Consider the following 12,446-nt stretch of genomic DNA (forward strand, 5'->3'; position numbering starts at 1 on the left):
TATTTTTTTAGAAAAATAAATATTTATTTGGTACTAAAAAAAATATTTCTCTAAAAATAAATATTTATTTAGTACCAAAATAAATATTTATTTAGTACCAAAAAAATATTTCTCTAAACATAAATATTTATTTAGTACCAAAAAAATATTTCTCTAAACATAAATATTTATTTAGTACCAAAAAAATATTTCTCTAAAAATAAATATTTATTTAGTGCCAAAAAAATATTTCTCCAAAAATAAATATTTATTTAATACCAAAACATATATTTCTCTAAATACAAGTAATTATTTAATAACAAAAAAATATTTTTCTAAAAATTAATATTTATTTAGTTACCAAAAAAATAATTTTTCCAAAAATAAACATCTTCATGATACAAATAAATGTTTTTCGAAAAATTTTATAAAAATTGTGTTTGAAAATAATTAAATTCCTGTGAAAATTTTATTATTTATGAAAATAATTGAATTATTGTGAAAAAATTTATAAAAAAATTTGTTAATCATTGATTTCTTGTAAAAAATTTTATGAAAAAAAATTTGATAATAATTGAATTTCTTCGAAGAATTTTATTATTTATGAAAAAAAATGGAATTTTTCGAAAAAAATGTATTAAGATTTTTTATGATTCTAATTAAATTCTTTTGGAGAATTTCTTTTAATTTTTTTATATGAATTTTATATGAACAATTTCATTCAAGTTTTTACAATAATCGTGTTGCTTAATAATTAAAATCAAAAATTTAATTCTTGAATTTAATTCAAATTTTTAGAAAATAATTGAATTCTTTCTAAAAATTTCTTTAATTTATTGAATACAATCGAATTTGTTAATAATTTTATTGAAAATAAATAAATAATTGAATTCTTGCAACGAATTTTATTAAAATTTTAAAAAACAATTGAATTCTTACGAAGAATTTTATTAAAATTTTCAAGAATAATTGAATTCTTAAGAAGAATTTTTAATAATTTTTTTTTTAAATAATTGAATTCTAGTGAAAAATTTTATAAAAATCATTTTAAATAAATGATTTTTTCGAAAAATTTTATGAAAATTGTGTTTGAAAATAATTAAAATCCAGTGAAAAATTTTATTATTTATGAAAGTAATTGAATTATTGCGAAAAAATTAATAAAAAATTTGTAAATTATTGAATTCTTGCAAAGAATTTTATGAAAAAATTTGATAATAATTGAATTTCTCTGAAGAATTTTATTATTTATGAAAATAATTGAATTTTTGGGAAGGATTTTATTAAAATTTTTGAAAATTCTAATTAAATTCTTTTGGAGAATTTCTTTGAATTTTATTTTAATATAATGGAGTTTCTTGAATAATTTTATTTGAAAATTTTCAAAATAATTTAATTCTTGAATTTTATTAAAATTTTTGGAAAATAATTGAATTCTTTCTAAAAATTTCTTCAATTTATTTAATACAATCGAATTTGTTAATAATTGTATTGAAAATAATTGAATTTGTGAGAAGAATTTTATTATTTATGAAAAAATAAGTTAATTCTTACGATGAATTTTACTACTTTTAATTTAATAATTGTATTGTTTCGAAGGATTTATTAGAATTTTAGAAAATAATTGGATAAATGCATAAATATTTATTTAGTTCATATAATTAACTAACTGTTTATAAAAATAAAGCAGAATTTTTTTTCCTAGAGACAATAGTTTCAAAATTTTCACTATTTTTTAGTTATTAAGTAGTAAACTATTCTTCAGTTTCCAAATTTTCACTATTTTTCAAAGTTTTCAAGATTATTTTAAAAATACCGAAAAAAATTTTTCTTTTAATTTTCCAAATAATTTTCAATATGAAATTTTTTTTAATACAAAAATTCAATTTTTTTCAAAGAAAAATTCAAAGAAAACATTTTTATAAAATTAATTTTCTTTTCCACTTTCAAAAGAAAATTGTAATAAAATGAAATTTTCCCAATTTTCTTTTTAATAACACGTTTCCTCTGTTATCAGTCTTTCTGTTTTTTTTTCTTTCTTTTCTTTACATTTCTTTTCTCTGGAGAAAAATTTATGACTCCATTATGAGAAGTATTTGATTATTTTTCTCTTTTTGAGAAATTTATGGAGAAATCGAAGTCGATTTAATACTTTTCGCAATTGAAGCTGAAAGAGAGGGATTCATAATTCAAAGTTGATTCTTGTAATTCGTGGGTAGATTGGTTGCCCACTTATACGTGGTCTCCAATTTCATGGGGAAATCTGATTTCGTGGGAAGACGTTCATATATTATAAAAAATTGAGAGAATCGAAACTTGTAGTACAAAAATAATTTGTGCTTTCGTCAATTTTATACCAGTAAATATGTCAACAAAAAAGAAAAGAAAGAAGATTTATTTTTCGCCAATTATATTTTCGTTGCATTATTTTCTTTTTCGACTTTTGAAAATTATATAAATTATAATTACATAATATTATAATTATAATTTCACAATATTATAATTATAATTATTTATAATTATACAAATAAAAATTATGAATATAAAAATAATAATTAAATTAAAATATTACAAATTACAAAATTATTTAAATTAAAAATACAAATTATAAATAATAAAACAAAAACAATAAATAAAATTAATTACTATTTATATTATTTTATTTTCAACATCAACGGAAAAATTATTATTAAATAAAATTACCGAATTTTTAAATACAATTAATTAAAAATTCGGTGGAATTCAATTCGTAATAAAATTAATTTCCCAAAAGAAATTGACAGATTTACTGGTGTAAAAAAATAATATGCGTGGCAAACGAACGTCGATGTTCAGTATTTAAAGAAAACCTATTTTTAGTCTTAGTCATACAATATTGTGTAAATATATATAATATATTATTTAGAATTAAAAAAAAATTGTTAATGTTAATTAAAAAAAAAATTTTTTTTGCAAACAAAATGCGAAATAAAAATTTATCTAGTACGTTAAATAATATATTATAAATATTTGCCTGTATATAATTTATTTATACAACTTCAAAGGCGGAATTTCCATTTTAAGAGTGTCAATATAGAGAACAATATTTTTCCTCAGATTTTTCTCTTCAAGATACTCGAAAAAATTGTGGAAAATTCGCATTTTTTTTTGGGGTGAAGAATATATTTTTTTTGTAAGAACGCAAGTAGAAAAAAAAAATCCAGAGGTCGTAAAAAAAGTAGAATATATTATAAAATTCTGTTATTAATAATAAATAAATGAATGAATAAATAAAAATAATTTTAAAAAGTAAATAAAAAAATAAGAAATAAATAAAGAAAAAAAAAATTAAATTATTAATAACGGGTATTTTAAAAATACAATATTTAAAATATTTAAACAAAAAAAATTTAATTTGTATACTGGGTTATTAATTTATTGTGAATATTAACTTGTTTAAAAGCAGACTAAACAAAATTCCATCTTTGTATATGCAAGAAAAACTAGATAAATGGAAAAATAAAAAAAAAAACGAAAATAACGATTTGTTTATTTATTTCTTTACATGATTCCTTTTCTATATCTTCCAATCTTATTTCCGTAAGGCGAGTAGAGATCTTATATATATGAAAAGTCAATTTACGTCATAAAACATTCGTATGAATATTTTTTTTTTTTTTTTTGAAATGATATATCACTTTGCTCGTATTTCTGGCATTCTTCTCAATTCTCTTTTTACAATCACAATAGAAAACTTCCAAGTTTTAAAATTCACTTTCATAATTTTTCCAACGCATCTTGGAAGCAATCTACTTTTTTTATTTTTAGCTCCCTTGTTGTTTTATATTTGTTTTTTTCTTTCAAATTTTCGAACTATAAAAATATGTCATTCAATAATTTTTCAATGCAGATATTTTTATTTTATATTCTCGTTTACTAATTTTTTCTTTTCTGTATTTTTTTCCATGCGTAGACTTTTTTCAGTATTTAATAAATTATTATTGTTAATAATATTATAATATTATTTAATTATTACTTTATTATTGTCTCATTACTATTTTTTTTAGCATTATTATTATTATTATTGTTTTTTAATTTTATTGTTGTTATTTAATTAGTAACAATATTTTCTATAAAGTCATTATTATTATTATACTATTTATTTTTTTATTTATTTATTTAGTATCAACGGGCTAACCAAACAAAAACTTTACCTTAATTATAATTATTATTAAAATATTTATTTATTTAGTATCAACAGTTTTATAAAACAAAAACGCCCCTTCTTTATTATTATTATTTTTTTTTATTATATCAATTATTATTCAGATTAATTAGATAATAGCGATATAATTAATTAATAGACAATGAACTTGAATATAATAAATCAATTTGTTCAATCACCATCAAATTATTATTAGTATTATCGATTTTTCTCAATATTCGAGATTTAATTTCAATTACAGGTTTGCCCCAAGGGAAATCTTCATTATAATCTATTATGAAATCTCATTATAACGCCCAGTTTAATTAATAATAAAATTATTTCCCCCCCTTTCAACAATCCAAGTTTATTTATAAATATAAATATTACAAAAAAAAAATTTTTCATTCTCAAATGGCATGTTTTTGTGTAATTAAAAAAAAGTATACACGTATAATAAATTTTCCATCGTGAGTCTAAAAATTCCATTTGTTTTTATAGTGAAAGAAATGTAATAAAAATTAGGAGATGAAAAACAAAGAAAAAGAAAAAGAAAAAACGATGGAAGAAAATATTTGAGTAATAATAATAATGTATACTTAAAATATCGACTCACCATTTCTCGATGGTTTGGATAGAATGTTTGTTCAATTAGAGGAAAACTTTCCTTTCCCAATCGTCTTTGTAGACCTAACAGGTGACCAAATACCCATGGTTTGTCCTAAATTTGAAAAGAAGCAAAAATTTTTATTAAATATTTTTATTTAAATATTATTTGAAAATATTTTTTCAATTATAATTATAATAATAAATATAATAATAATTGCTTTTTGAATTAGTAAAAATGTTTACTTTTTTGAATTGTAATTAACTATTCGATAGACGATAAATAAAATTTTTAATTTGTTTTTTAATAATAATTAATTCCTTTCGAAAATAAATTTGCAATCAATGTAATTAAAAATACATTTTTTTAATCAATAGGTGAAATTAAAAATAATTCAAATAGTGACAAAAGCAAAAGCTTTTTAATTAGTAAAATTTACTAGTAAATTAGTAAAAATTACTATTTAGAAATTGCTATTTAAAAAATTTACTAATTCAAAAGCAAAAAGTCAGTCAATAATTAAAATTTAGTAAACATTTATAATTTTTCCTAATGTAAATTTAGAGATTGTACGAAAAGGCTTGTCCCATTTAAATAATAAATAATAATAAAAATAATAAAAATATTATTATTAGTTAATTAATTAATAATATAATTAACAATAAAATTATTAAATAATATTTTGTACTATTTTTATTACTATAATATTGTTATTGTCATTACATAATTAGTAATTAGATACGCTGACAAAATTGATCGGATACAATGAAAGACGATTACAGAAATGATATTAATAGTAAACTAATAGATAGTTAATTAATACGTAAACTATGGTGAATTGAGTATTCAATTAAGAACTAAATAATCTAAATTCGATAAAATAAAAAAGAAATTATTGTCGTACTGATTAATAAATAAATAAGAAAGAAAATAAATATGCAAAGAAAATTATTTTTTAATTTACCTGGAAATTGTAAATGGCGGTTAAATTGTTTACACTTGGAACGCCACCGTACATTAGACCGAGTAGGAGATTTTTATGGTCCTCACTAGCGTCACGCAAATTTTGACGAATCAAAACAAAGTCTGGCTTGAACGACCTGTTGAAAATTTTTATTTTGTTAAAAAATTTTTTTTGTAAAAAAAATATACATGGAAATAATTAAAAAATTTATAATAAATAATTAGGACAATAGTGAAAGATAATAACAAAATAATAAAATATAATAAAATAATAAAAAATAATAATAAAATAATAATAAAATAATAACAAAATAATAACAAAATAATAACAAAATAATAAAACAATAGTAAAAGATAGTAATAAAATAATAAAAAATAATAACAAAATAAAATAAAACAATAGTAAAAAATATAATAACAAAATAATAAAAATTAATAACACAATTATATGTAAGAAAATAAATAAATTAAAGTAGTAATTAAATTAACTTTTTAATAAAATTAAACATAGTTTTATTAATTTGTAATCTTTAATTTAAAGAATTTAAATTTACGACAATTTCAAATAAAGTTTTAATCGAAAAATTCGAGTTAAAAATAATTTTTCAGTCAATAATAATTATAATTAGAAACAAAATTTGTAAGAATTCAGAATCAATTTTTTGTAATTATTAGAAGTAAGTTTTTAATCAATATAATTAGAAATAAATTTTTCACCAATGTAAACAGACAAATATATTTTTAAATAATACGATAAATAAAATTTTTAATTTGTTTTTTAACAAACAAAAATCACTAATAATTTTAATATTATTATTATTATTATTTTTATTATATTTTTAATATTAATATAACTTTATTAACACAATATTAATATGTAATTAAATAAATAAATTAACAACAATAAATATTTATTTGTATCCAGTAATTAAATATTTAATATTTAATTTAATAATGATGATGATTTAAATTTAACCGAAAGCTTCGAGTCAATTTAATGGTAAAATAATTAAATGAAAAATGAATTATTTTCATAAATTATTAAACATAATCAATTTCCACCGAGCGATAAATTCAAAATAATATAAAATATTAAAATTTTCGTTTATTTCTATAAATATTTAAATATAAATTATTTTCTTTCGAGTAATATATTTATTTGCAATAATTGTCAAGTGAATTATTATTTTTTGTAATTAAATAAATAAAAATTGTCATTTTAGTGAATCTTATTTTTTAGTAAAAAAAGAAAATTAAAAAAATTTTTTTTAGAAAAATAAAACAAGAGTTCAAAATTATATGGATTAAAATTTATTGTATATTTATTTCCCTATCACATACAGGAAGACTGCGTTATTTTAAGGAAAATTTGTTCTGGCAACTGTAACCTAGATTCGGAAATAAACATTCAAGATTCTATGAATGCTGATTTACCTAGATTTTCTTTGGTATGTGTGTGCTTTAATTCGCAAATTTTTACCACTCGATTATATGATGTCGTAATCATTTAAATTATACAAACACGAAATTCCAAATTTCTTCTTGAAAAACGCTTTCAAACTGAAAAATATTTTTCAAAATACTTCTTCAAATTTAAAATTCCTTTTCAGAATATTTTTCCAAATTCAAAATTTTTGTCAACAGAATATTTTTTCAGATTTAAAATTCTCTTTTAGAATATTTCTCTAAATTCAAAATTTTTTTTCGGGTTATTGTTTTAATAATTAAAAGAAGATTATTTTTAAAAATTCGAAATTTTCTCCAAAGGAAACAAAAAAAAAAAAAAAAATATTGTTATTTTTTAATAAATAATTAAATTCTGTATTTTCTGTCATTCTCTCTCGTATTTTTGAATGCAAACAAAAAATATGAATCTTTTCCACAAAGAATAGAGAATAAAAGAAGATTTTCTTTCAAAGAAAAAAATATTTTTTATATCCAAGAATTTGCGGCAGAAAACAAGAGGTTATTTGGAAAATTTCTTTTAAAAAAAGAACAAAAAAAAAGGTTTTTTTTTCGAAAAAAAAATTATTTTTTCCACCTGCAAAAATTTTTGTGTGAAAAAATGACAAAAAAGTCTTTTGGAAAAAATCCACCGAATGTGAAGGTAAACTTTTTTCTTTGAAGGAAAAAGAACAAAAGAAAAGTTTTTTTTCTAAGAAAAAATTTTTTTCACCCATAAAAATTTGTGGGTGGAAAAATGGAAAAAAAATTCTGTTAGAAAACTTTCTCCGAATGTAAAGGTAAATTTTTTTTCTTTGAAGAAAAAGGAACAAAAAAAAGAAGATTTTTTTCGAAGAAAAAATTATTTTTTCCACCCATAAAAATTTTTGGTTGGAAAAAAAATTCTTTTGGAAAACTTTCTCTGAATGTAATGGTAAATTTTTTTTCCGTTGAAAAAAAGAACAAAAAAAGGTTTTTTCGAAGAAAAAATGATTTTTTCCACCCGCAAGAATTTTTGGGTGGAAAAATGAAAAGTTTTTCGGAAAAATCTTCACCGACTTTAAAGGTAAATGAAAAATAAAAAAAAAATGAAGACGTTATGGAAAAAAGGTAATTTGAACATATATGGCGAAGGTTTATGGTCTTCTTTTGAGAGTTGAGTTTAACAAGAAGGTCGACAGTTAAGAGAAGATTAAGTGCCCCGTAGGAAAAAAAAAGTGCGGGATGGTAATTCAAAGAAACCGACTGAGAAGAGGGACAAGATAAAATGATGAAAATGAGAAGGTTGTACGACTTATGGTATTGCTTTACATAAAGGTGTTGAGACTATGGATTCAAAAAAAAGAGAAAAAAAAATGAAAAAAAAAATCGTGAAAGAACCATAAAAAAGAGGTAAATGTTATGATTTTTTGAATATTTAACCAAAGTGTCATTTAACCAAATTTTTATTCAGCCATCTAACTTTTGTTCCATTTAACATTTATTTTATTTTATTTTTATTTATTTTATTTAACATTTGATTTCCACTTTTTTGGAATTTCGAATTTCACCTTCAATTTGGAATATATTTTAAGCTTAATTCCTTATTTAGCCAAACTGCTATTTAGAAGAGAGGGTCATTTAGCAAAAGAGTCTGTTTAGTCAAATTGTCATTTGGCCAAATTGTGTTCAGGTGAAATTGCAATTTGTACAAATTGTCATTCAGCCAAATAATTATTTGGGTAAATTGTCATTTGGCTAAATAATTATTTAGCCAAATTGTCATTCCACTAAATAATTATTTAGACAAATTGTCATTTAGCTAAATAAATATTTAGCCAAATTGACATTCTACTAAAATAATTATTTAGATAAATTGTCATTCCGTTAAATAATTGCAATTGTTTAGCCAAATTGTCATTTATTTCAATTTTCATTTTGCTAAATTGTAATTTAATGAATTTGTCATTGAGTTAAATTGTCATTTAGCCAAATAGTTATTCAGTCAAATTGACATTTTGCTAAATAGTTTTTTAGCCAAATTGTTATTTATCCAAATTGTCATTTATTTAATTTTCCATTTAGCTAGGTTGTCATTTAGTCAAATTGTCACTCAGCTCAATAGTTATTTAGCCAAATAGTCATTTTCACGCAGCCGAATTTTAATTCAATCAAATTGTCGCTCAGCTAAATAGTTATTTGTCAAAATTCTTATTCAATTAAATTCTCACTTAGCTAAATAGTTATTTGGCCAATTTGTCATAATTTTACATTTTTATTTAGCCAAACAGTTATTTAGTAATACTGTCATTTAGCAAAAGTGTAATTTCGTCAAATTGTAACTCAGCTAAATAGTTATTTTCTCTAATCTTCATTTAGTTAAATTTTCATTTAGTCAAACTGTTATTAGGCTAAATAGTCATTTAATTAAATTGTCATTCAGCTTAATAGTCATTTATTCGAATTGCCATTTTGCTAATTTTGTTATTTAGTTAAATCTTTATTTAGTCAAACTGGCATTAAGCTAAATAGTCATTTAATTAAATTGTTTTCCAGCTTAATGGTCATTTAGCCAAATTGTCATTTATTCAAATTGCCATTTTGCTAATTTAGTTATTTAATTAAATTTGTATTTAGCCAAATTGTTATTTAATTAAATAGTCATTCGGCTTAATAGTCATTTAGCCAAATTGCCATTTTGCTAATTTAGTTATTTAATTAAATTTGTATTTAGCCAAATTGTTATTTAATTAGTCATTCGGCTTAATAGTCATTTAGCCAAATTGCCATTTTGCTAATTTTGTTATTTAGTTAAATTTTCATTTAGTCAAACTGTCATTGAGCTAAATAGTCATTTAATTAAATTGTTATTCAGCTTAATAGTCATTTAGTCATTTAGCCAAACTGTCATTTATTCAAATTGCCATTTAGCCAAACTGTCAATTATTCAAATTGCCATTTTGCTAATTTTGGCATTTATTTAAATTTTCATTTAGCCAAATTGTCATTTAATTAAATAGTCATTCAGCTTAATAGTCATTTAGCCAAATTGTCATTTAATTAAATATAGTCATTCAGCTTAATAGTCATTTAGCCAAATCGTCATTTAATTAAATAATCATTCAGTTATTTAGCTAAATTGTCATTACTCAAATTGCCATTTTGCCAAATTCCAATTTGTCATTTAATTAAACTTTCCTTTAGCCAAATTGAACAAAAAAAAAAAAAATATTTAAAATTTTTTTTTCCAAAAGAAAAAATTTGAATTTAATTTCGAAACCACTTGCTCTCTTTATTTTCCTCAGCTTGAACCCTTGGGGTATGCGCATAAATGACATGGCAGACAAGTGGATATGTATTTACTGATTTATGCCAAGTGGAACAATAATAATAATAATAATAAAAATAAAAATAAAAATAAAAATAAAAATTACATACCGGATAACCTTGGTCCCGTTACGGAAGACAGCCATGGAGACGGTTGTACCCTGTTCGTTTGCCGTGAGTGAGAGCTCACGGAATTCGGCTTGTTCAACTCGAATTTCATAGTCGCCATGAAGTCTTCGTCCCCGGAAATATTTACTCCAGTCTGTATTTTGATCGTCTATCACCAACAGAGTCAACGAGCGATCTTTGCCGAAAGATTGACCTCTCGTGGCGCCAGATACCGCGGCACCCAAAATTGATGCACCCTTTTTATATTGTTCATCGAAAACAGAAAATTCGAAAATTATTTTTTATTATTTATATTTATTTTTAGTATTTATTAATTATATTACTTTTTATTTTTATTATTAGTTTTATTACTACTATTTATTACTAAATTGTATGGTAAATATTTTTCTACATTTTTTCTGCTTCTCCAATTTTAGAAAAATAATTTTTCTTGTTTTTTTTTTTTTTTGGGGGGGGGATTGAAAATATTAATTAGTGTAAATGATAGTTCATTGGCATAAATTCTTTTGTAATTTATAATTTTTCAAATTTTCATTCTTCATTATTTTTGGGTTATCTTAATTTTTCCTTTATTAGCCTAATTAATAATTATAATTCTTAATAATTATAATAATTACAATTTTTAATAATTATAATTATTTATAATTCTTAATAATTAATAATTATAATTAATTATTAAAAATTGTTCTTACTAGTAAATATGCAATTTTCTTTTGTAATTCATAAGTTAAAAATTTGTTTATTTTTCATAATTTTTAAGTTATTAGTAATTATTACTAATTATTTAATTAATATTAATAATTATTAATTATAATTAATTATTAATAATAATTATTATTAATAATAATTATTATTTGTAAAACGTACTAATTTCTCTTGTAATTTATAATTTCCCCATTTGTTTCATCTTTTATAATTTTTTTATTTTATATTTATTGGAAAAAATTTTATTTGACAATTAAAATCATTCTACAATGATTTTTTTAATTTTTAATTTTTCAGAAGGGGGGAAAAATTAAATAAATTCATTTTTGACAATTACTTTATATAATTGAAAAATTGTAAATTATGTAAATTTATGAATTATAAAATAACAAAAGTTTAAAGTTATAAAATTGTGAAATAAAAAATTTTGAAGTTATAAAATTGTGAAATAACAAATTTTTTAAGTTATAAAATTGTAAAATAACAAATTTCTAAAGTTATAAAATTATAAAATAACAAACTTGTAAATTTAGAAAATTACAAAATAACATTTTTAAATATTTGGAAAAAAATACAAAATTATAAAATTTTAATTGGATTAATTAATTTACAAATTAATTAATATTCTTTTCTACTTTCTTTGAAGAAAAGGTAGGAGTGATAAAATAGGAAAATTAATATTTATTGATTACTTAATATTCTGCTATATCTAGTTTATTTTTATTATTAAAATATTTAAATTAGAATTTTTGGGAGAGAAAAAATTGAAAAGAAAACAACATCGGTGATAATTAATAAATATTCTTCTACTTTTTTTTGTACTTTTACAAATTTTGTAGAAATATATAAAATAAAAAAATATGAAATAATGATAATAATAAAAAAATAAAAATAGTTTTGTTCCTATTTTCAAACAGTGAGAGGAGAATATGAAAAACTTACACGCCAAAAAATGACAAATTCTCCTTCAAAGCAAAAAATAAAAGATAAAAAAAACAAATGCAAAATAAAATGAAAGTAACTTGTTTATACTATTTAAATTTCAAATATTGTTTACATTTTAATATGATAATAATCAAAAGTTTTGTGTATGTAAATTTTGTTCCCCATTCCAAAAAAGCAAAAAAAAAA

General features: G+C 20.2%; 1 protein-coding gene across 4 annotated transcripts in view; it reads right to left on the bottom strand.

Annotated features, from left to right (window-relative positions):
* Window positions 1-12,446, bottom strand: part of LOC122508348 (synapsin) — an 84,522-nt gene that overhangs the window by 42,767 nt on the left and 29,309 nt on the right. For all 4 annotated transcript variants that reach the window (XM_043621636.1, XM_043621635.1, XM_043621637.1 and 1 more), the window contains 3 exons: window positions 10,593-10,846; window positions 5,734-5,869; window positions 4,779-4,883 (listed from right to left, as the gene is read on the bottom strand). In XM_043621636.1, the coding sequence (XP_043477571.1) occupies window positions 4,779-4,883; window positions 5,734-5,869; window positions 10,593-10,846 (495 nt within the window). The remainder of the gene's footprint in view (window positions 1-4,778; window positions 4,884-5,733; window positions 5,870-10,592; window positions 10,847-12,446) is intronic.

This window comes from Leptopilina heterotoma, unplaced genomic scaffold (genome assembly GCF_015476425.1).
Source record: "Leptopilina heterotoma isolate Lh14 unplaced genomic scaffold, ASM1547642v1 Lhet_54, whole genome shotgun sequence".
Classification (NCBI taxonomy): Eukaryota; Metazoa; Arthropoda; class Insecta; order Hymenoptera; family Figitidae; genus Leptopilina; species Leptopilina heterotoma.